This window comes from Alligator mississippiensis, chromosome 2 (genome assembly GCF_030867095.1).
Source record: "Alligator mississippiensis isolate rAllMis1 chromosome 2, rAllMis1, whole genome shotgun sequence".
NCBI lineage: Eukaryota > Metazoa > Chordata > Crocodylia > Alligatoridae > Alligator > Alligator mississippiensis.
Window position 1 is genome coordinate 5,754,153 of NC_081825.1, and position 24,342 is coordinate 5,778,494.

Sequence of the window (24,342 nt, forward strand, 5' to 3'; positions counted from 1 at the left end):
TCAGAGCCCTGCAGCTGGTTTCACTTGAACCAGGGCCCAGTTCATGAATCGGAGCCCTCTTGGGCCCTTGCCATCCACCCCAAGCATTGAAGTGGAGCATCAAAATTGGGCCCGTGAGGCTGCAGGGGGGGGATCACTTGAGGAGGACGCAGAGCAGGGAGTGGAAAATCAGAGCGGAGTGTGTATTGCAGGGACTTGGTACAGGAGATGCCTGAATAGTTAACACTTAATAGACTGGCTGCTTCCCAAGCAGCTAACTTGTGGGAACTGGCCATGGCAGAGGCACTGTGATGGTCAATTTGGGGACATCAGAGATGGGCACCTCTGCTATGTCACCTGCTCAGGCCTTTTGTCACCCTTTATCCAAGCCTTGCAACACTGACTGTCCAGCCCCCTGGCCCTGCCGGGATCTTGTACAGTGTCTCATCTGCTCCGTCCTGACCACACACTCTGCCCTTTCTTGGAAATGCTAACCATCCTCCTCCGCTCCCGCCCCGTTGCACTGTGCTTCTCCAGGGGCCGAAACGAGAAACTCGCTTCTCATCTATTTGAATCTGTACGAGTTGCATGACCTACTGCTGATTGATAGCACCGGGTTATTGGATTTTCCAAGAAGCTGCCTGGCCATGAGAATAACTGACATGGGAAGCTACTTCCCTTGTTGTTCGTGGCACGCTCTCGTTACACTGATTTGCTGCTTTGATGCCAGTAAGCTGCTGTGTGTGTGCTGTGTTTGCACGCGTGTGTGCACTTCTGTTTACCCCCTCGCTACCCACTGGAAGGAACAAGAGCTAAATTGGCTTGTATTCTAATCTGTTCACTGTTAACACCTCATGAAGGTTTCCCTTTGACTGCTGTGAGTGGGTCTCGTATCCGGTGTGTCATTTCTGTCCCTGCTGTACCTAGCCATTTGTTGCAACAACTGTGTGTTGCTAAGTGACATGTGAAACGAGTGTCTCAGACCACTTTGCAGGCTGCTAATTAGGTCTCCCTTGCAGAATTAGGGAAGCACTCTATACACTTTGCACTTGAGATGAGAAGCAAAGATATTCCTGGCCATCCCTCTTGCCAGACCAGCTGTGCCATCGGGAGGGATGTTAGACGAGCCTTTGAGCACAAAGCTTTAATAATAAGTAGAAGGAAATCCTGCAGGGGTAGATCCAGGTTGCATCAAGGCACTACAGCGTCCCCAGGCAGCAGGGCGTTGTGGGGACCAAGATGTCCTTCTCAGCCCCCTGCTACATGTTACGGATATTATGCAATGAATTGGTTCATCGTGCAATACATTTAGACCGGCCGCACGTACAAAGTAAGACTGGCCACACATGCAAAGTAATGGTCACACAATGGACTGGTCAGTCACGCAAGAAATGATCACGTGATGACTTGGTCAATCACAGCATCGCCAGCCATGCGGGCAAAGTAATTATCATGCGACAAAAATGGCTATCCAGCTATAAAGTGAGTTCTTGAAAATGTGTAACACCTCTACAGCTGGGTAGTATCCAGCTTGCCTTTCAGTGTGTAGCAGGGCACTCAGACCTGCCTTTCCCTTAGTTTGCCTTCTTCCCATCCTGTTTTACTCCTGCTTTTGGGCACAGTCTGGGGACTGACTGCCGCCCTCTGATATGGGCACTCTGTTCCCAATGACGAGCACTATTTTGACTTCTGACACGGGCCGCGTGGTCTGTAAGGACCAGTCGCCTTCAGGCTCTGGTTTTATACCCATCAGAGAGGCCGCAGGGCACATCAGCACATTGCATGGGTCTCTTCTCTACCCCGCCTTTTACTTTACTATACATTGAAACGTGACCCTGACTTCTGCAGGGTGGTGCAAGGCTTGGTGCATGGCTTCCTGCCCCAAATGAAGCAAGAGGAAAGCATAAGGGGAAAGCTGAAAGGAAGAGGAAAAAAATCCATCCCCTTTACTCTGAGTATTGTCAGGCACCAGTTGAATCCTGGGGGACATGGGTGACTGAGAAGAGAGGTCAGATTGTTTGTGGCAGCGAACAAGACACGTGTGTGTTTCTGGCATGTGAGCTTGGGAAGCAAAGCCAGAGGCCGGCAGTCTGCAGGCTTTCTGTGGGCCATTCATGCTTTCGCTCCACCCAGGAGCGGAACAGCCGGCTTGCGGAAGGCAGGAAAACTGGGCATTTCACACACAATGAGCAATGTGTGTCGCTTCCACGTGCAGACAGATCCCCCCAAGGCTGAAACCGATCCCTTTTGTGCAAAACGGGTTCCCCGAATCGCCTGAACCGGCTTCTAAGGTTTCCTGCTGTGAGATGAGCCTGCTGCTTGTTTCATACTGGTTTACTTCTTATGGTAACTTAACCTGGTTGGGGCTCCCGGTCACCCTGGCATGGGGGTCCCGGTCACCGCGGCATGGGGGTCCTGGTCACTGTGACATTGGGGTCTTGGTCACCGTGGCATGGGGGTCCCGGTCACTGTGACATTGGGGTCCCGGTCACCGCGGCATGGGGGTCCCGGTCACTGTGACATTGGGGTCCCGGTCACCGCGGCATGGGGGTCCCGGTCACTGTGACATTGGGGTCCCGGTCACCGTGGCATGGGGGTCCCGGTCACTGTGACATTGGGGTCCCGGTCACCGTGGCATGGGGGTCCCGGTCACTGTGACATTGGGGTCCCGGTCACCGTGGCATGGGGGTCCCGGTCACCGTGGCATGGGGGTCCTGGTCACTGTGACATTGGGGTCCCGGTCACCGTGGCATTGGGGCTCCCGGTCACCCTGGCATTGGGGTCCCGGTCGCTGCACAGTTGCAGTGAAGGGCAGGAGCGGGGCTAGTGGCATCCCCCGCCCCGGGGTCCCGCAGCACAAAGCGGGGTGCGCGGTGCAGTACGATGCGGTGCGGAAGGCAGGGAAGGAGCCGCCCGGCGCGGGGCGGAGAGGGGAGGCGCGGGCCGGGCCGGGCTGGGAGGCGATATATAGAGGCGGGTGGAGGCAGCAGCGGCGCGGGCAGAGCCGGGGATGGAGAGCGCGGGGCTGCTCCTGCTCCTGCTGCTGGGGCTGGGGCTGGGGCTGCCTCGCCGGGCCGGAGCCGCCGAGCCGCCGGGTGAGGACCGGGCACGGGGGGGTATATGTGTGTGTGTGTGTGTGTGTGCGTGTGCATGAAAGTACGTGCGAGAGACAGTGCATGCAAATGTGTAAGAGTGTATGTGAAAGCGTGCATGTAAAAGTGTGTGTGTGAGAGTGCATGTAAGAGTGTTTGGGTGAATTTGATCTCTTTTATTAGACCAACCCAAATGGTTGGAGAACAGTTATTCAGCAAGCTTTCGGGTTCAAAAACCCTTGGTCAGTTAGAGTGTTTGTTTGTTCGAAACAAGAAATACTGGCCACAAGCTAGCAGAGAGCAGATTTAGACTGGACATTAGGAAGAACTTCTTCACAGTTCGAGTGGCCAAGGTCTGGAACGGGCTCCCAAGGGAGGTGGTGCTCTCCCCTACCCTGGGGGTCTTCAAGAGGAGGTTAGACGAGTATCTAGCTGGGGTCATCTAGACCCAGCACTCTTTCCTGCCCATGCAGGGGGTCGGACTCGTTGATCTATTGAGGTCCCTTCCGGCCCTAACATCTATGAATCTGAATCTATGAAAGTGAAAGTGCATGGGTGTGTGTGAGTGAGTGTGGGTGGGTGCATGCATCTCTCTGTCTGTGCCCATGTGTGTGCCGTGTCCACATGCAAATCCATCTTCCTGTTTGTGTCGGTGCATGTGTGTCTCTGCAATGTGTGCATGCATGTGGGGCGGACCAGGCCAGGGACGGGGGTTAGTCTGAGTCCAGCGGGTGGGAGGGGGACAAGAAAAGGCAGGAGACTGCTGGGCCAGGCGGAGGGGAGCCGAGTTTCTTCAGCTTGGGCTGTGCCCTGCCAAGGGCACACGCATGTGCACGGCACCATGGGGCCTCCGTGATGCTTCGCCACCTCCTTCCTTGCGGGGGGGGAAGCCTGAGAGCCCCCGCCAGCCATGGAGGGATGCCCGTGGACCCCCATGGCCGTAGGATGGGATTTATGTAGCTTGGATTGTCCTGGCACTTGATTGTGTTGGTAGCATCTCGGTGGCTCTGGTCATAGGCCCGCAAGTCCTTCAGCACTGCCCCTGGCTCTTCCCATCCCCTTCCCCACCCTGCCCCGGAGCACAGCTGGCCGGGGCAGCCCTCCGCACAGCTGGATGGAGGGTCAGTGGAGGGAAGATTTCCCAGGCAGCTGAAGACCTTGAACTTGCCTGTTTTCCCAAAGCAGAAGTTTGGCCTTTTGGTAACGTCTGTCTCCATCCAAAACCCAAAGCCCTGGGTCTCCTCTGCAGCTGTCTGCTTCACCCCCCCCCCCCCCCCGGTCCCCAGCCCCGGGTCCAGGCGGGAGGAAGAGAGAAGTGCTGGTTCTCCTTTCCTGTCAGTAAAACTTTGTCATCATTGCAGTAAAACTGGGAACTAACAGAGAACTGGTCCCCAGTGTTTGACTCAGCTCGAGCACCAGCTCCCTGCTTGCCCTGGGCATAAGTCACTCCCACCTTTCGCCTCACATCCCCTTAGTGCTTCAGTTTCTTCTACTTTGCTTCTGAAAAACAGCGCTAACTATTTACCAGCCAGGCACCAGCACTTCAAGCCTATGGAAAGTGCAAAGAAATCTGGTTTCTAGGTAGTGCAAGAGCGAGGTTGTAGCCACGATGGTGCAGAACGGTTGCAAGACGCAAGGATTTCTGAGGGTGATTTCTTTTGTAGGACCAGCTGCATAGTTGGGGTCAAGTTGGGCTTGTTCGGTGGTACTCAGTTGTGAGGATTTTTTAGCGCGAGCTGTGGAGGTGCTGAATCGCGGTCCTGTGCAGCTGAACTCTGTTATGGGGCACTTGGTTGCAGGAAAGGCCGGAGCGGGGTGTTTTTGTGGAGTCCTTTGGACGTAGCACCTAGTCTAGCAACCCTCAGCCAAGGTCCTGGCAGATCCTATTAAGGCAGTTACCCATACGAGCACTGTGAAGTGTGCAGACGCAAGGTTTCGACTAGCAATCCACAGTGTCAAAACCATCCCCTGTTGCAGCCTTGAGGTTTTTTGCTACAGAAAAGCGCCTCTTAATACTTTTCTGTAGTAAAAAAAAAAGCCGAGTTCCCAAGGGGTGGGGGCCTCAAAAAGCTGAGAAACACCGGTCTCTTCCTTAGCAGCCTGTGATCAGAGGGACCCCCCAAAAGAGTCGGTGGCCTGCACGACCCCTCCCCGTCCTGCCTTGCTTAGAGCAGCACATTGAGCACCCCATGGGACATGATTTTTTGGAGGGTCTGGTTATTTTAATGTCCTTCATACCTTTTCCAGCCCAAGCTCTTGTTTTCAGATACTCTGCTTTTCAGCTCTCCCCTCCACCCCTGTTTAAGGGTTGCCTGGAGGACCCGAAACAAGCCTGGAAGCAAAGTGCCCTGCGGTTCCCCTCCCTCAATAACCCTTTCTGTAGGAACTGTAGCTAGGCCCAAACTTTCACTAAAAGAAAACAGGCACTTCTTTTGCAAGACCCCCCCACCCCAGCCCATATTTTGCAAGAGCCTGTGATGTTTTGGACGTTTCATGTATTTTCCTCCAGCAGCGGCAGATTCATTATCTTCGATACTGAGTCATCGGTCGCTGCTTGGCCGTTTAGCAATCACTCCATCTCTTATGGCTGTGAAGCCTTGAGCGTGTCTCTCCCCAGGCTGGAGAAGCTGCTTGCATTGCTCCTGCCTTAGGGACGTGGGATGGCCCAGAGGAAGCTGCGATGGGCCGCAGCTCCTTGCACAGCCAGGCTGCAAGCTGCAATAAAGGAGTGAGGGTTGCTTGCTGCTGCTGATCGGCCCCTTGAAACGAGATTTGTTGCAGAGGCCACCGGTGGAGTCCTGCATTGCAAGCCTCCCACAGCTTTGATCGTTTGAGTTTTAAAATAACAGAGGGTTTTTCATTTTCTCCTTGGTTATGAATTGGCAAGAATGTCTTTGTGATGATCAGGCTGAATCTTTGATTTTCCTCCTTCAGTCCTAATCACAGGGCTCTGGTAACCCGGGCTCCAAGAAATCACTGAGCAATCAGGGTCTTTGCAAAGTGAATTTTGGGGGAGCCACCGCAGCACGACCCCGTGGCGTCCCACGTGCTCAGCTCCGAGGGTTTTATTGGAGGGTGGTGGCTGGTCCTCTGACCTGGCCAGAGCTAGAGCCAGTGGATGCAGCGGGCTGCGAGCCTGCATTTGATACCAAAGCTGGTCTCTGCATGGGCAGTCTGACCTGAGCCCATGATAGCTTCAGGCGGTGCCCAAAAACTCACCCAGCGCTGCTTGTTACATCCGTGGAGCTCGTCTCCTCTGCGGAGGAAGGATGGCTCAGCAGCTAGGGCAGCATCTTGAGCCTTCAGGGACCGGGGTTCAAATCTTCACTCCATTGCAGACTTCGTGTGACTAAGCCAGCCCTGCAGCTGCTCTGTAATCCCTTTATCTCTGCAGTTTGCGGGGAGAATGAGCTTGAATATTTCTGGCTTCTGTCACTATCTAGACGAGGAAGGGGCTTCACCTACCCCAACCCTCATCCCAGGGTTTAGTGGGGGAGGAGAGTCCCCACTGCTGCCCCTCTGATCTTTGCTCTCTTTCCTAGGGCTGTCGCCGCGTGGGGACGTGGTCACCCCTCACTGGGTCCTGGGAGGACGCCACCGGCGAGCGGTCAGCGTGGTGGAGAAGGTGGGTGCAGCGGCGCAGAGGACACGTGGGTTGGTTTCCCTTCCTTCCACATGCCCACGGTCTGGGGGCGCAGGTGGGGAAGCCTTGCGGGGATACGTCCTCCCCGCCTGCAGCTTTGAGTGCCACCTTCATTCCTCGCCCGGCCGGGATCACCTTGTCTCTGCAGCATTTTGTGATCAAGCCCAGTGGACGTTTTCAAGGTGCAGGTGCTGTCGCGGTGGGTGGAGGACCTCAGATGCAGTATTGGGCACAGAGAGGAGTCTCGCATCTCCACCCCCTTCACCCAGAAAGATAGGCAGGGTCCACAGCACAGCAGCTGCGGCTGCCTGGAGGCTGGGGAGTGATTGAAAGAGGATTTCTTTGTCTCTCCTGTTTCTGTTTCCCTGGGAGGGGGGGCACCCAGAAAGCAGCAGCTGCTGTCTTTCCGTCTTGCTGGGATGTTTGATGTTACCTCAGCTAAGTCCCACCTGGGAAAGGAGCAGGGGTGTGGGCAGATGTGGTGCCAGCTGTGTGCATGGCGTCCTCTGCCTGGTGCCCGTCATCTTAAAGGCTCCCAAAGCAGAGGTAGTGAAAAGCACGGGGCACGGGGGCTGCTCATTGCACAGTAGGGAAGCCCAAAGCAGAGCAGGTAGGTGAGGAGCTTCCTTTTGTCGAGGGCAAGCACCCCAGCTCCGAGGGGTGATTCAGCCCAGACAAACTGGAAGAGGTGCCAAGGGCACCGCGTGCCTGGGATGTGCGAGGTGGTATGGAAATCGCAGCCTCTGCTCACAGCTTTCATCCTTGACCATCTTCCACCATCCACCTCCCCTGGCATGTCGGCGTGCTGTGATCCTTGCCGGCCCCTGCGGTGGGGTCAGCCAGCTCCCAGCTTACCCATCCATCCCAAGCACCAGCCCTTTGGTGGGATCAGTCCTTTTCGAACACGGGTTTCATCAGCGTGTATTCCCAGAGCTGAGTCCTCTCACTTTCCCTCCCCGTGTCTCGTGCTCCTCTGCTGTTACAAAGCAGTCACGAGCAAAACCTACATCCACGCGGGGCTGGGGCCGGACCGATGCCTTCCAGCCCGCTGTGGCTCCCATGGTCGGCCCGTAGCAAGGGTTTGCTCCATTCCTAGTGAATGACGGGCCCGGGGGAGAGCAGCCAGCTCTATATATAGTGGAGCCGGGGAATGTGGGACAGCGGGGAGGTTTATTTATATGGCTGCCTCTATCCCTGCGCCTGGAGTCTCATCGGGGGGAGGGGAAGGCGCGATGCTGGGGGCAGACCAAGGCCCTCTGCAAGCCCCCGTCGCTGCCGGGGTAGTCGGGAGGGAGGGGAAAGCCCTCTGCTCATTTCCTGGCATCTGTTCTGCCTCAACGGGCTCCAGACGCTGCAAGACAAGGAGGGTCGTGTTCTGGGGGTGGGAGGATGGTGCGGGGGTGTCAGCGGTACCTAGCACCGTGCAGCCGGGGGCTACGTAACCCGCGAGCCCCCTCTCCCCCATGCCGTCCACCCTCAGGCCAAGCAGCTTGCATGGGGTGCTCTAAATCCGCTTGTCATTGAAGCTGGCCTTCGGTGCTGGCACCATCCCAGCCTGGCACCGTTCGGCGCATGGGCAGTGGAGCCAATAGGTCCCCCTGGCCCGTAGCGACTGGGCTCGGGGAGATGCCTCCCGTGGGACGAGCCGGGAGGGACGAACAGGAGCAGCTGCCTCTCAGCAGGGGTGGGAAACTCCCGGCTGGGACGGGCGTCCCCCACGTGCCGCCGGCACTAGCTACCTCTCGGGGCCGTCTCTGCTTCCTCCAGCGTGGTCCAGGGATCGGGCTCAGTGGGTCTGTGGCCATGCACAGCCCGGTGCAAAAAGCTCCCTTCTCCCTGCTGGTGCAAATCAAGAGCTTGGCCCTACAGGGCATGACCGAAGTCTGATCTCCGCTGTAGATGGGAAGCTGGCCGTGTGGGGAGCAGACTAGCTCAGCTCTCTTGCTAACCAGTGCTTGCTCCTTCCCATGCGCTCCATTGCCCTTTCCCTTAGAGCTAGGGACCCACCCTCAAATAACCCCGCTTTGCCCGTGGTTGCAAACGACGTAGCCTCTTTCCCCCAGCCTTGCTGCAGCTGCCGATGAAGCTGGACGCAGGTCCCGAGTGGGGAGCTGGTGTCATGCCCTGTCCATGGCTGTAGGGCAGAGATCAGGGGAGTCTCTTCCAGCCATCGCCTTGTCTCTGGATCTGGCGCAGCATGGCCGAGCCCTCGGGACTTGCAGCTGGGTGGCCGGGCCGGGGACCTTTCAGCTTTTCCTGGGTTTCTGTGTTTCTCAGGGGGCCGGTTCGTGCCTCCCTTTCCAGTAAAGCTTCTGGCCAGCACCATCCCAGCCCCCCTGGGAGACGCAGCCGCTGCCAGAGCTCGGTGTAGCACACAGTCCTGCTGTGCGTGGCCCGGGCTGAGCTGTGTTTCTGCCCGGATGTCCCCAGCCTCTAATTGCAGCCAAACTGCGCTGGTTTATAGCAGCAGGAGAGCAGAGGGGTCCACCCCGGGCCTCGTGTTTCTGCCTGGGACCTTCTCAGCCAGCCAGAGCCCATGTCCAGGGCACAGACCGGTCCCCCCCTGCCGTCCGGCTGCAGCCCTACGGGGAGGAGCGAGCAGGGAGAGAGGGGATTTAGGTGCAGGGAGGGACGGGGGCTCAGCTGAGTAGGTTTAGATTGAATATCCGGACAAACTTCACTGCTAGAGCAGGGAGGCAGTGGGATAGATGCCCGGGGAAGGTGTGCGCTCTCCATCACGGGAGGTGTTTCGAGAAGAAGTAGGACAGCCCCTGGTCAGGGATGGTCTAGGTTTGACTATGGAGACTTCCCAGGCTTCTGGGCTGTTCTGGTTGTCCAGTCCCACCTTTCTGCTCTGTGAGTTAAACCTCCCTCGAAGGTACTGGGGATGGGGATGGGGCTGGGGCTGCGCCAAGGCTCCTGCTGGGACTTAAAGCTGGATCTAGAGCATCTTGCCCCTCTGCTCAGGGTCAGACCGACCCTGCATGGGGGTCAGGGAGGAATTTACCCCATGTTCAGATTGGTACAGAGTTGGAGGGGGGGGGTTTCCTTTGTAGCCAGGGCCTCTTGAGTTTGCATGAACAGCCTGTTAGAGAAGCAAGATGTTGGCTGCTGCGGTTTCTCTGGGGCAGGTGTGGGTGTGATGTCTTGTGTTGTGTCAGGGTTGAATGTGTTGTTTTGCTAAGAGTGGAGAGGATGGGTTTGTCTGGGCTGGTTTGCATGGGCTGATCTTGCCTTGGGCAGGGTTTTGGACAGGATGTGACCTCTGGAGGCCCCTTCCAGCCCCACTTCCAGACCCAAATGGGTTGCCTGCCCCGCCGGAGAGGTGGGACAGAGAGATCCTACCTGCTGCTTCAGCATCCGCAGGTGCTGCCCTGCGGGGAACCACAGCCCCGGGACTCCCAGGTCGGTGCTGCTGGAGCTGGGCAGGAGTATTTGGTATCCCCAGCTCCCATCTCACCCTGCGGTGCATGCACGTGGCCTTTGAGTCTTGCCCGTGTCTCCTACCCCCCTGTATGCTCGAGCCAGTACATGGCCCTTGGCGACCTGTGTGCTCCCGGGCCCAGGGCATCCCCGCAGACTGAGGTCCTGCCCACTGGCCCAGGGATCCCCCTCCAGCAAGGGCCCATTGGCAGCGCAGCAACCGGGCGTAAGGAGCAGCATCTGCTTCTCCTTACGGCACACATGGAAGTGATTTCCAGATGCTCCCCCCCACCCTCCGCTCCTTGCATCGGCAGGGCCCCACAGGGCAGGAGGGGCTCACACGGCCCTGCCAGGAGCAGGTCAGGGGGCGTGGGGACCCTGGCTGCAAGCCGCTTCTCCTCCTCCTCCTCTCCAGCTGCTGGTGGGGGTCTTCCCTTTGCACCCTCTCTGCATCGAGCTTTGGACCCTAGCACAGAACCAGACAAGGAGGGTTTTGCATCGGAGTCAGGGGCCTGGGCATCCTCAGCCCTGCCTCTCTCCCTGGGACAAGCTGGCAGCCAGCAAAATGAGCCTGGGAGTCATGGGCTGGCCTGGCAGGCTCCATGCAGTGCAATGCATTATAGTACAAGAGTTGTGTTCAGGCCCTGGTTGAGGATGGTGGGACTCGGGGGGAGGAAGGTGAGTCGGACCGCAGCAGGGTGGGGTGCAGGGACTGTAGCAGAGCTGGGGAGCCCAGGGTGCACGTGCACGGAGTGGGTGCCGGTCAGGAGGGAGGCTGCAGAGTGGCGCCTTCTGTATCCTCCTCTTGTACCCCCATTGCTCCTGGCACTGCAACGCGAGCAGTGGGCCCTAGATGCCAGGCGAGGCCATGGGAGTCATCTAGCCTGACCTGCAGCACCGTGCAAACCCGAGGGTCTCTGTGTTTGTCACTGTTGTAACGTGTCCTTCAGGGCTGGTTTCCCAGGCTGGAGGAGAAAGCAACTTGCTTGGGACCCCGGTCCGTGCTTAAACAGATCTCTGTGTGCGGACAGGCTTTGTGCTTATTTCCAAGGCTGGTTTTCCATCTATGTGACCCCCTTGGACATGGTTCACAAAGCATCAGGAGGTCAGGGGAAGAGTTGGTCTCCCAGCTCTTCTCTGGGCCCTCTGCCGCTCTTTCCCAGGCTTCCCGAAGCACTGACAGCAAAACCAGGGCTGCCGTTGCAGTGCTACAGAGAGGGACCAGAGCCATCCTGATCCTACCCGAGCATCTCCTAATTATACATCCACGACTTGCATTTCCCCTCTGGCCACAGCAGCCCCGTGATTGCTCAGCATCGGGGCCTGGGCTCCGTTTCCATAATAAAGCCCCTATTTCATGCCTCCTTCGCTCCTAGATGTAGGCCTTGACCTTGACATAGTGTTTGTGTCCAGCTCGATGCACAACTTGGACCTCTCTCTACGGGCAGCCTGTTCTGGTTGTCCCATATGGACCCTGCTGGTCTGGGGGTCTCCACCAATGGGGTCAGAAAGGTCCTATAGGCAGGAAGAAAGCCAGCGGGCTGCTGCTGCCGCCCTCGCCCCTGAGACATAGCGGCTCCGAAAGGGAGGTAGGAACCACGGTTTCCATCAAATGAATGCAAGCTCCTTGCATGGCGGTTCGAGGCTGCAGGGATGCTTGTGTGTGTAGGCAGGATCCGGTGAGCCGGAGGAAGGAGGCTTTGTTCCCCCGTCCTGCCTGTGCACTGCCTGTGTTGATGCTTCCTCCTTGTTGCAGTGTCCCTGAGGTTGAAGCATGGTCCAGGCAGTGATTTCGCCCTCCCTGAGTTTCCTGGGTTAGGGCTGGAGGGCAGCAGGTGCATGGGCTGCTTTGCAGGGCCCTACTGGCTTCGACCCAGCTGCCCCAGGGCGTGGGCTCCCTGCAGGCAGGCGGATGTCTCTTGCATCCTGTTTCCTGAGACGAAGCCCTCCCTTGCTCGGTGCATCACCTAGCCAGCTGTGCCGTGGGCTGCTCTTACCGGCTGCCACCCCTCCAGCCTGGTGTGGGGCCCTGGGAGGGAGGCATTGGGTCGTATTGCCTGCCTCCGAGGCCTTGTAACAGGAGTGTGCAGTTCCCAGCCCAGCGAGCTGGGCTGGGGGGTCCCCGTGGCGGTGGCCTGGGGGGTTCCTTGGCTCCGGGGGGGTTACATAGCTGCAGCAAAGCCCACCGAGCTTTGCAGGACAAGGACAGGTTGCAAGGAGAGCCCGAGCCATGGAGCACCCCAGTGCAGGTGGCAATGGGTCGAGTCTGGACTCCCACATTCAGTGCCCTGCCCTTGGGTGAGCCGCTTCCCCGCTCTGTGCCTCAGTTTCCCCTCCCCTCCTTGACTTGGCCTCCTTAGACAGTATGCAGCTCTGGGCAGGGGGTTTCTCTCTGTCCGAGGAGCACCTGGAGGCCTTGATCTCCGTTGGGGTTTCTATGCACTGCCTGGTTTGCTTCTCTCTGTGGTCCGGGCGTTGAGGAGAGCAGCCGGTGCTACACCTCGAGCTCACCTTTGCTCTGTCTGTGCGGCTCGTGCTGAGCTCACCCCCCTGATGTTTGCTGGGGGGGGTTGGCACTTTTGGGGCTGCCTTTGCAAACCCCTTCCACTCCCTAAGCTGTTGCAGAGGCTGGGGCCTTCCCCCAACCTCCTGATGCTTTGTGAACCAGTTCATGCCATGATGGAGAGGGCCACATGCGTAGATGGGAGACCACTGGAGCAGCAGCCTTGGAAAGAAGCACATAGCCTGTCCATGCACAGAGATCTGTTTAAGCACGGACCAGAGTCCCAAGCAAGTTGTTTTCTCCCCTCCAGCAAAACGCTGCCCTTTGATGTGCCTCAGTTTCCCCTTTTGGACGCAGAGGGGAGAGACGAGTCCTCCCCAGAAGCGCTGTGAGGACGAGTTAGTGTGTCTATGAGAAAACCCTACAAAAGTGCAAAAGATTGCAGCTCGGAGGGCATCGCGGCCCAGCCCCTTGTGAATGCCGTGGGCTGAGTTTTGGCGGTGTCCCTCGTGCTGGACGGAGATGCGGATCGCAGCCACTTGCACTGCTCTGTGCCCTTGACCTGGTGCCCGTGGCCCCTTCCAGCCCAGTGCCGGGCAGACCCAGGGTGCTTTGGCCCCAGAAGCTATAAAGACGAGGCTGGGCAGCGGTAAGATGAGAGCAAACTTGGGGGCCGTTCTCAGCCGGTTCTTGCCTCGTGGATCCCTCCCGGGGGGTGCAGTACCCAGCTCAGGCATGCAGCTTTCTAGGTAGGAAAGCCATCACTGCATTCCCTGTTCAGCTTCCTTTGCTCTCACCACCTCCAGTTTCCCCACCGCAGCGAGCCCAGATGCTAGACCCCACTTCATCTCGCTGCGTGCTAAGGGTTACGTGTGCCAGCCGGGCGGGAAGAAAGGCATCGATGTCTCGGTCCCCCCCCAGTACCACCTTGGTGTCTGGTTGAGTGTCCGAGCAAGCAGCTGGTTTTGCAAGCTCCCTCCCAGAGCTGGGACCACGGAGCAAGGTCAGAAGCGTTTCTTGGGCCTGGCAGCGTGAGAGAGGGTGATGGAGAGGGCAGAGAGGACGGCTGAGAGCTTCAGAGCTCCTCTCGGGAGCACCCGCCCCATTGCCCTCTACTCTTCCATCAAGCGCGTCGTTTCTCTGAGCAACGGGCAGAGAAAAATCCTCTTGGATCTCTCCCCGCGCTGCCAGCCCTGATGAATGTGCATCTCCCCCATGATGCCCAGCCTGCTGCCGTGCATTGCCGGGGGCATCTTGCAGCTGCTTCGACCCGTCTCCTCTGAGCTAGGGATGGGGGAGATGGATTGGGAGCCAGGATGGAGCCCAGCTGTGTACCCCGAGGGTGGCAGGAAGACGACTTCCCCAGGCGGCACGGGCTGGTAGGACCCCTGGCAAAGCCCGGCCTCGTCCCTAGCTCCTGGGGTCTCTGCTCCACGCTGATACGGAGGCTCCTCACCCAGGCCTCCGGGTTGTGTTTCACGGGGTGCACAGCCCGCGAGCTCCTCGGTGGATGGCAGCAGGCTCGTTCCCAAGACGCAGCCGAGCGCCCTGCAGCAGCCCCATTTCACAGGAAGGCAAACCGAGGCAGGGATGGGGGGGTGGGGAGGGCTGCCATCGAGTGTGGGCGTGAGAGGAGCGGCGTTGGTGCTTTAAGAATGCAGTTTGCAACGAGCCGGCTGCCAAGAAGGCGCTTATGTGAACGGACGGTGTAATTGCTGGGGAATTTAAAGGAACAAGACTCCGCCGTGCAGGGGATGGAGCGGAGACCGGGGGGCGGGGGCGAAGGGAGGGGGCTGGGAAGAGAGAGCCGGGACCGAAATGGGGTGTAGAAGGGAAGCGGACAGAAAAAAAAACCCCACGCAGACCATGTTTGGCCAAGAGGCAATGTTTGTATAAGATCATGTTCTAAAAATACAGCCCGTTCCCAAGGACGGGCCCCCCGCCTCCGATTCCCTTGTCCATACATCATGCACCCCCCACCCCGCCAAGGACCCGGTCCCACCCCCCCGGTGCTGGCAGCCACGCGGCCGCGCTTTGGGGATGACTAAAGGGCTTTCGGGGAAACTGTGGATTTTTTATTGTCGTGTCTCGTCTCCTTTTTTGGAGCTGGAAAGAGCCACGCTGGGGGAGGCGGCGGGGAAGCTGCAGGAGCCTCCACCCGTGTGGCCTGGCCCCGAGGCCGCGGGGTCTGTCTGCAGTGGGATCTCCATCTGCGCTAGCCGGAGCCGGATGGGGCTTGCAGAGAGACGGGGGGAGGTGGTCGAGTGCCCAAGGGGCTTAGGAGCCGCCGTCTTGTCATCCTACATCACTGGGCAGGGAGTTTTTTCCAAGTTGCAAGTGGCCAAACCTCCGTCTCATCAGCCTTTCATTGGAGTCAGGCCTTTACGTGCCGTTGGAAGCCGACGGGCTACCGAGGGCCCCGTAAACGTCCAGGCCACGGCGTGGTAGGATCTGACGCTTGGACCATCAGATGCCGCGTGGCTGGTGGGAGGCGCGATGGTGGGATCCAGCATCTGACCCTCACACGGCTTATTGCTGGTGCAGGGGAGCCGGAGACCGGCACGCAAGGAGCGAGCTCCTGCGAGTCTGGCCGTGGATGGGATTCCCAGCCAGGGCAGCACCTGCTGCACCTCCACGACTGGGAGGTTAGAAACCAGCTATAAAGTTATTATATGTGTCCCAGCTCTAACTTTGTAGCTGGTTGGACCTTTTAAAACTGCGGTGGTTAATTAGCCAGGTTGTAGCCACGCGCACTTAACCAGGCAGTTGCGTGATGCATGTAACGTGTAGAGGGGGCCTGAATTTTGACGAGATTTAGGGTGGGGGCAATTGCGTTGGCATTGAGTTATGCCGGGATCACATGCAAATCCACTACAAATGCTGGGGCTGGGGGTGGTGGGCCCGATCCAGTGCCTGCAGGGCTGGGGCTGATTTGGAGTGGGACCAGATCCGGCCTGTGGATCGAGCCTGTATCACGAGACCAAAGGCTTGGGCACCACAGGCTTCTGCAAGGCTGGAGCTGGCTTCTTCTTGCAGACGGGAAAGGGTTGAAGAGGGGTATGTGGAGGCTGGGCAAGGGGGAAGGCTTTGAATGGATGGCGGTGCTGGATGCACGGAGGCATGATGGACCGGCTCTGACCCCCGGCATCATTTCAGGAGTTACCAGCAACGGCAGCTGCAAGTCCAGGGCTGCCGACTGGGTCATAGGGAGCAGGGGCTTTAGGATCCCCAGCAGCAAGGGCACATGGAGACCAAACCTCAGAGGTGTTCGCAGGAAGCACCTGGAAACTCTCCGGGCAGGGCTGTTTCCAGGCTGGGGCTGGGCCGGAGGTCAGAGTCGGCCCCTTGAGCCCCCGCGGCCATGCCAGGCTTGGCAATGCCACAGCTGTTGGAGATGCACCGTGGACGGGCAGCTGGGCTGGGAGGGGCTGGCGGCTGGCCTGGGGCTCTCCCTGCGCTCGGAGGGTCAGGCTAGGGAAGGGGAGTCCAGCTAAACGCGCTTGCAGGGGCATCATTCGCTTAGCTCCAGGGACCAGCGAAGCCGTTGCTGATCGAGAGGGGCCCCGATAGAAACAGAGCCTGGGATGCAGGGGGGGATGTAAGCAGAGCGAGATGCAAGCCCGGAGAGGACCGAGGCTGGCCAAGGACACCGGCTCACCCTGATGTGGCTACAAGCTGGTGGGTGCATTGGTGCAACCGGTGTCATGCAAGGGGGCCGGGTGCCCGTGCAAGGTGGGCCAGAGCTGCATTGCATTGGGGGTCGGTGTCCCAGGGGGCCTCCCGTCGTTTCCCTGCTCCAGCTGGGTTTTGCACTGGTCGTAGGGGGTGAGAGCAGCTCCCAAAAATGGGGACGAGGGGAAGTGTGTTCAATGAAGTGCGTTTGGATGAAGCCTCAGGAAGAGGCTCTGCAAGGCCAGGGAGGAGGGGTCTCCTTCCCACAAGGACCCCATCCTCCGTGGAGGAGGCAGGAGCCTGGGCAGTGGTGCACTGCTCCTTTATGTGCTCCTCCGCCGGCAGAGTCATCCCAGAGATGGTAGGGAAGGCAGTGTGTACATGTGCATGTGTGTGCATACACATGTGCATTCGCATGGAAGTGTGTGCACGCACACTTACGTACATGTATGTGTGCACTCATGGACATGCTCACATGGGTGCATGTATGTGTGCGCACACGACTGTGCATATGTATGGTGCATGTGCAGGTATGGGTGCATTCATAGGATCATGTGTATGTGTGCACCTGTGTGTGCTCATATGTAGGTGTGCTTGTGTAAGTATGTGCATACATGTGTCCACATGTTTGTGTGCATGTGTATGTAAATGTGTGCATGCATGTAGGTGTGTATGGGTGTACACATGTTCATGTGTATGTGTGCCTGCATATGTGTGTGTGTGTGTGCACACCCATGCATAGATGAAGCTCTCTCTCTGTCTGTCTGAGGCTGCGCTCCGGCTCCTTTTCACTTAGCTGCGGCTGAGCTGGGCGCCGTTGCCTGGTCTCTCTCCTGCGGGGCGGTGCTGACCGGGCCCTGTGGGCAGCGGGGGGTGTCCTTGCTTTGTATCTGCCAGGACCAGGTTCACCGTCCTAGTGGCTGGTCCAGTGGGGACCGGTCCCACTTCAGGGGTGGCCTGGCAGTATGGGCAGAGCCCTGGCGGGAGCTTCGGCAGCCCTCGTCTCAGGGTGGTGTGGACAGCTGGGACGTGGGCGCCGGGGGTGGACGTGATGCCCTGGACTTGCAGCCCTCGGACAGAAACCGGGGGCCGCTGAGTCAGTTCGCAGTCGTCCGGCAGCTGTGCAGCATCCGGTGCCTGGAAGCCGGGCTGTTTATTCCCCGGCACTGGCATGACGAAGTGTGCCGTCACCCCGCTGCCGGGCACCGGGCCCAGCCCAAGGAAGCGGTGTCAGGAGGAAGCCGGTGCCAAGGGGTCAGTGCAGGGGGCAGATGGATGGGAAGCACGGGGAAGGGAGGGGCAGGATTTGCTGACCGGGCCCCAGATCCGTTTCTGACCCCTTACTCGCCACAGCCCTCCCTGCCCAACCCTGGGCCCATCACTTAGCCTCACCACCGAGACGAGCACCCTCCTGCCTTCGCCTGGCACAGCCGGGTCCTGGGTCCGTTCCCATCCCTGCAAAGCAGCGGTCGCCCCTTCCCAGCTGCGAAGGGGACCAGAGGGAGGGGAAGTTGCCAGGTCTGGGAAAGGGCTCTCGGTGAGTCGGGCTGAGCTGCGGGGCATTGCAGGGAGCTGAAGTGCTCCAAGTGCCAGGGAGGCTGCCGCATCCTCCTGAGGCCCCGTGTGACGGTCCCTGTATTAGAGCCATATTGTCCCCACGTGACACCAACAGAGAGGGTAACAACCTATTGCTGCTGCCAGGCTGGTGGAGCCCTAAGTGCAGGGCGGATGATGTGGTCACTGGCACGGATGGGAAGATCACCCCTGGGGTCCCCTGGGCATGGCATCCCCTTGTTTCCACCCTGCCCTGAGGCAGCTCAGAGCCAGGCCCCGTGTTTTTGCCTCCTGGGCTTCCTTGCTGACCCAGTTCCTCTTCCCCACAGGTGCCGGCGCCTGCCCGAGGGGACGTGGCGGTGACGGCGGAGGGGCGGGAGCTCATCCTGGCACTGGAAAAGAACCAGTAAGTGTCCCTGTCGCCACGTGAGGGGGGTCCTGCCCCCCTGGAGCTTGCTGTCTGGGCCCGAGGGGTCTGAGTGCACCGGGCAGAAACGGCTCCCCAAAGCTGGACATGCAAACCTCCGAGACCGAGGGTCCCTGCCCCTCCCCAGCCTGGCATCTCCTTGCTCCGGGCACAAAGCCACCACCGAAAGCCGATCTCCTTGGACTCCGGCGCTCGGCAGGGGAGAGTCTGCCAGACTGTTTAGGCTGCGGCTGCCTGCCCGGAGCCTGCCGGGAGTCCAGCTGGGGGCTCGGAGCGGGCGTCTGTGCTGCCCGGTGCCATGGGTTGTTTTGCACGCGGGTTGTGCCCTGGCAATTCGAACCCGCGAGGCCAGAGAGAGGATATTCAGCTTCCTGTCTGAGGGCAGCCATCGAGACCCATGTGAACCGGGGTCTGTGAGAAAGCGGGGGGCTCTTGGTCAGTGCCCCCCATCCCACCGTGCTGTGTGGAGCCCGGCTGGGCTGCGTTACCAGGGTGGCTTTGCAGTGATGTGTGGAGCAGTAAAAGAGCGTGTCACCGCGGCAAGCTGTGGTGTAAAGCTCCCGTGGTGATTGTCTGTAGTCTGCGCAGCTAGAGACTGGTTGCATTTCTCCCCCCTAAAAGATGAAGCAGAGGAAGGGGCTAATGCCTGCTGGGGAAGGCCGCTCTTGCTGTCCTGTCTCACCTGCGATGCGTGGGGACCCAGCCAGAGACGCATCTGCACAGAGGGATGGGGTAGGAGGGGACCTGGCTGCCCCCGGCTCCTGCAGTGCAGGAGGTCACGTCTAGCCCAACGCCCTGCTCAAAGCAGGACCAGCCCCAGCTACATCATCCCGGGCTTTGTCTTAAAAACCTTCAAAGATGGAGAGTCCACCGCCTCTCTAGGTAACCTGTTCCAGTGTTTTAGCAGCCTCCTAGTGAGAGTTTTTCCTAATATCCAACCTCAACTTCCCTTGCTGCAGCTTGAGCCCATTGCTCCTTGTCCTGTCATCTGCCCCCACTGAGAACGGTCCAGCTCCATCCTCTTTGCAGCCCCCCTGCAGGGAGGTGAAGGCTGCTATTCAATCCCTCTCGGTCTTCTCTTCTGCAGACTCAATCAGCCTATTTCCCTCAGCCACTCCTCATAAGTCGCATCCCCCAGCCCCCCAACCATTTTCATTGCCCTCCTCTGGACTCTCTCCAACTAGTCCACATCCTTTCTATAGTGGGGGCGCACAGCTGGACACAGGACTCCAGATGTGGCCTCCCCAGTGCTGAATAGAGAAGAATCACTTCCCTCCATGTGCTGGCAACGCTCCTACCCTTGCAGTCCAGGATGCCGGTAGCCTCCCTGGTATCTTTTGGCTCATCATCACTCAACGGAGTGATGCCCTGTGCCTCCCCAGGCGCCTGGCTCTGATTTCCCTTCACAGGCCCTGGGCAGGGCAGCGGGATGATTACACTTTCCCAGGAAAGGATCCTTGCTGCTGGCTCGTGCTGCGACCGGCCCTGCCCAGCTCTGTTGCCCTGCAGGGGAAGCGGCCGACACGTGAGCTTCCTGCCAGCCAGAGCCTAAGATAGTAGCTAATCACTCTTTCCACGGCCCGCCCAGGCCTCCTCCCTGCTCCCACCCTCCATCCACCCTGCACGGAGCAGCCGGTTTTGCATGACCCTGGGGTCCTGAGTTGTCGGCCCAGCCAGGTCCCACCATCCCATCACCCTCCCGCTGTCCACAACGGGGCTGACTGGTCCTCCTTTACACAGCACCCTCCAAAGAGCCCGTGGGAGAAACACCCTGGACATTGCACTAGTTTTGGAGGCTCTTGCTTCTCTCGGATGTCCCAAATGTTCAGAGCTGGATGCCTTCTCTGTGACTCTTTTTGGAAACCCTGCCACGGGGGTCCGGTCTTTGCATTGTTCCTGGTGCTGGCTGGAATGGGTAGGCATGTTGGGGGGCAGCCGGGCATTTGGGGGAGACGAAGAGCCTGTATAAAGGGCCGGGTTCATTCTCTGTGGCTTTTCCCCAGTGGGTTGTCAGCCCCATGGTGCCAGCGTGGTGGGCTCTGAGGGCATCTCGAGATGTTTGAGGCTGGAGCTGTCGACAGGGTTGGGTCCCGCGGATGCCGAGCCAGGGTGGGACCGATGTGCTGTGTTACACCCCTGCTCCTCACCTCCCTGGGTGAGCCTGGTCCCCACAGCAGGCACATCCTGGTGGGATCCAGATGTTGGGCTGGCACCGGTGAGAGCCCAAAGTCCGTGCAGACTCATCAGCCATGGGCTGGGAAGGCAAGGGCAAGGTGCCAACAGGTGCCCCTGCACCTTCCCGACTGGGCTCTTTCCAGGGCCGGGGTGGGTTTGTTCACGTTGCTCAGCTCCTGGCTCCAAAGCATCCTCGAACCGTGTTATTTCTCCACCCGCGTCCATGCAGACTAGCGGGGGGAAGCAAGGGAGAGGGAGGCTCCAACTCTCTGACTCCCGCTGCCAGCATGCCTGCTGCAGCCCTCATTTAGCTTGGAGCCCGGCCCAGGCAGGAAGCGCCGGGGAAGGTAGACTTGGTTTTGGAAACCAAAGCAAATGGGGAGATGAGCGCTCCAAAGTAACCAGGGCAAGGGAGGGAGGGAGAAGAAGTTAGGCATCCCCTCCAGCGCCGGGCCGGAGGCTCTTGGCATGGGTTCCCCGCATGGCCGCAGCCTCCTGGGTCTCACACTCATTGTCCCTGACTGAGTGACCCCAGTGAGCCGTGGCGGTCAGCGTTTGTCCTGCTGCTGCCCATCACCCTGGTGTCCGAGCTCCTTCCGTGGCAGCAAGGTCCGCCGTGGGTCCACCTTTCCCCCTTGCCACCGATGACACTGGGCCCATGAGGATTCGTACCAGCTGAAGGCGGCTGGTGATGGGCTCTGAGGTCTTTCCTCCAGCTGGTTGCTGCTGATCCCAGGGGAGATCTTCCTGATTTACACCACTCCTGGCGGTGGGGGGAGACGGGTCCTCCGCCTCTGGCATGTCCTGTGTCCAGGTCCTCTCTCTCCACATCTGGCTGGTGCGGCTACAGCACCACATCTGGGAGCTTAAGCTGGCCCTGGGGGAACAGCTGGGCTGGCTGGTTAGGGGCATGGTCATGGAGCCTGCCCCCGGGTCCTCTCCTGCTCCGTCCACCCCCCTTTTCTTGGCTGCAGTCCTTGGTGCGAGGCTGGGCTGGGGTGTGTGTATGGGGGGGCTATTCTCGGTGCCGATGGGGGTACGTGCATTGCACACTGCTGGCTTTGTGCAGCGAGGGTGAAGGAGGGAGGAAGGCCTGGGCTGAAGTTAGCAGGGGCACGGCCCCTTTCTCCTGCCCACTGCTTGCAGCTGGCTCTGCAGCATCCCTGGGGCACTGAAGGTCCTGGGTTGCTGACCGCCTGGAGGGGCTGGACCATGGCAAGACAACCTGGGCTGGGGCTTGGGGATGGGCTTGAGTCTGCCGCTCCCTGTCACCAGCTCGGACTTAACCTGGGACAGCAGCAGGCAGCTCGGGCCCCTCAAACAGCCGGTCTGCAAGTGCGCTGGTGGGTCTTGTCCCAGATACGCTGCATGGCCTTTCTCCAGGGTGGTGGTGCTGCTTGTTCTCCAGGGAGGCAGGACCTGAGTCTCCAGGGATTTATTATTTCCCAAGCGCCAGGTTCGCCCTTCACACGTTGCATTGGGCTGAGCGGTGCTTCTAACCGAGCGGCGCAGGGTCTCAGCCCAGGCTGGCCCCTGGCATGCCTGGGGAAGCTAGCAGGGCCTTGGCTGAGCTGTGAGGTTTTGCACCTGTATGGAGGTGTTTCCTGGCTTCCTGGAAGCGGGTGCTGGAGGAGGGGGTGTTCTGCATGTGCATATGTAACCACGTGGTATTTTTTTGTAGGTATTTATAGGCTTACAGGGAAACCACACTGAGAGCAGCCACACTCCCTCTCGTTGTGGAGCAGGGGTGCATTCAGCTTCGGGGGGCAGAGGCAGAGGGGCTCATTGTGCGGTGCAAATGGTTTGTCCAGAGACAGCGGCGCCTAGGGAAGACTTTGACTTTCATCCAGGCTTAATTTTATGGGCTGCGACCCTTGCTTGGGGTCTCTGCTTCCAGCTTTTATAGCTGTCCTGCTCCTCCTCCATTATCAGCAGGCTGTCAGCGTTTGGAGCCAGGCTCGCTGGCGGCCGGCCGGCAGCTGTGGGAACGAAGCAAGGGCTGGAAGGGGGGAGGTAGGGTGGGCTGTGCTGAAAAATGCTGAGTTGGGAAGAGCTCGGTGAGTCACGAGTCCAGCTTGGAGAGGACAGCAGAGGCTGGAGGCAGAGTATGGGTGTGCAAGGAGGCAGGCGTGCAAAGGGGTGCACCTATGTGCATGTGCAAAAGGGGCAAGCATGGTCAGGAGCAGCAAAGGCCAAGTGTGAGACTGTGTGTTTGCACGCACGAAAGCCAAAGTGTGCATCTCCTCCCCTCTAATCAAGGTGGTAACAGCTTGCTACTGCTGTCTGCTCCAGACCAAGCGCAGCCCTTCTGCGTAACACATGCAGCATGGGACGGTGAGCTGAGCCCAGGCAGGAGGGTTGTGCCACGGCATGATGCATGCATAGCTGTTCGCTACACAAGTATGCATACGTGGGCTCGCTGGTAGGTATGCCCGTATGCACACGGGTACATGTACAGCTCTGGATGAAATGCTGCCTGTGGGTAAGCTCTGGAGACCCCCATTGGCCTCGGGCAGCTTTGGATTGGACCCCGTAAGAGGGAGGATGACCTGTATGGGGACCCCTGACCCTTTTAATGAGTCCTTCCAATGACCTGAATGTCCTCGAGTAAGGAAAGGAGCAGGTTTATAAGCAGCCAAAAAGTCTTTCTAACCTGCCCATATTATTGACTGTTTCTCTGCAATGCTGCTCGTTGCAAAACCACGAGGAGAATTGGCACGAAAACTCTTTGTAGCTTGGGTGGAGATTTCCTGTTCTGGCTCAAAACGCTGCTTTCTGCTGCCAGCGGTCGGTCGGAGGTGATGCAGGTAACCGTCCCGCCCCACGCCCTGCCGTGCCCATGTGCTACGAGGCTGCGGTGTCGTTGCAGGCCGGAAAGGTCACGGTTAAATGCAGCAGGGGGTAAATGCTGGGGGCGGGGAGGCGGGAGGGTGAAATCTCATTTGTACCACGTCAGGCTGGGCCTATGACGCCGTGATGGAAGCCGTGCTCCTCCGTCCGGAGGTTGCATCATGCGAAATGAGCCATCTTTTCTGTCCCCTTCAGGGCCAGGGGGTGGGATGGGGATGCACTGGACTGATCTTTCAAAAGCAGCTTTGACGTGAGACGTAAATGAAAGGAAGCACAGCGCCAGGTGGTACCCAGTGAGCTGGGGAAGAGCATTAGCAACCTCTGACAGCACCTGGTTATTCCACTGCTGTTCATCACCGCTGCCGTCTCCTCCTGTGCTGGATTAGCCAGGCCGGGCCTGTCACCGCCTTGGTGTAGGGCAGTGACTTAGACCTAGGAATCTGGTAAGGAAACTAAAAATTGGCATCGGTCCTAGACCTTTGCCCCTGAGCCACCTGCCAGCTCGTTCCCTAGCTCTCTGCCCCTTGGCTCGCTGGTCCCTATAATGGCTAAGGGGACCACCTCGTGGCTGTAACGAGGTCAGAAGTCTTTGCACGAGAGGCCAGTTATAATGACACCCCTACTCCCGCACGCTAGACGCACAAGGGCTCTCCCCGAATTGCAGGGCTGGCAGGACCCTCGGGGGCTTTCTGCTCCGACCCCCCCACCGAGGCTGGAGCAGCTGCACCAAAGCCAGTGGAAGAGGCTTCAATTTTGCATTGACAAGAGCAGAGCTTGGTCTGTGCCCTCTAGGGCCGGGCACGAAAGGTTGCGCCGCCCAATTTAGATCCCTTGCAAGAGCCGGGAGCTGCGGGTGGGCAGTGCCAGTGGGGTGTGGGATCCAGGAAGGCATCAAAGCACCCACAAGTACATGTTGCGTCTGGGCTGGTTGCTAGACGAGAAGCCAGGGGAGGAAGCACTGGGCTGCTTTTTTTTGTGTGTGGTTGTTTTCCTCCCCGTGCTCCTCCCTCCTTTTATTTGCAAA

General features: G+C 59.0%; 1 protein-coding gene across 1 annotated transcript in view; it reads left to right on the plus strand.

The window, feature by feature from the left end:
- Positions 1 to 2,977: 2,977 nt before the first annotated feature.
- Positions 2,978 to 24,342, plus strand: part of ADAM33 (ADAM metallopeptidase domain 33) — a 61,771-nt gene continuing 40,406 nt past the window's right edge. The window contains exons 1-3 of the mRNA XM_006273996.4: positions 2,978 to 3,074; positions 6,614 to 6,696; positions 18,196 to 18,272. Of these exons, the coding sequence (XP_006274058.3) occupies positions 2,990 to 3,074; positions 6,614 to 6,696; positions 18,196 to 18,272 (245 nt within the window). The 5' untranslated portion in view covers positions 2,978 to 2,989. The remainder of the gene's footprint in view (positions 3,075 to 6,613; positions 6,697 to 18,195; positions 18,273 to 24,342) is intronic.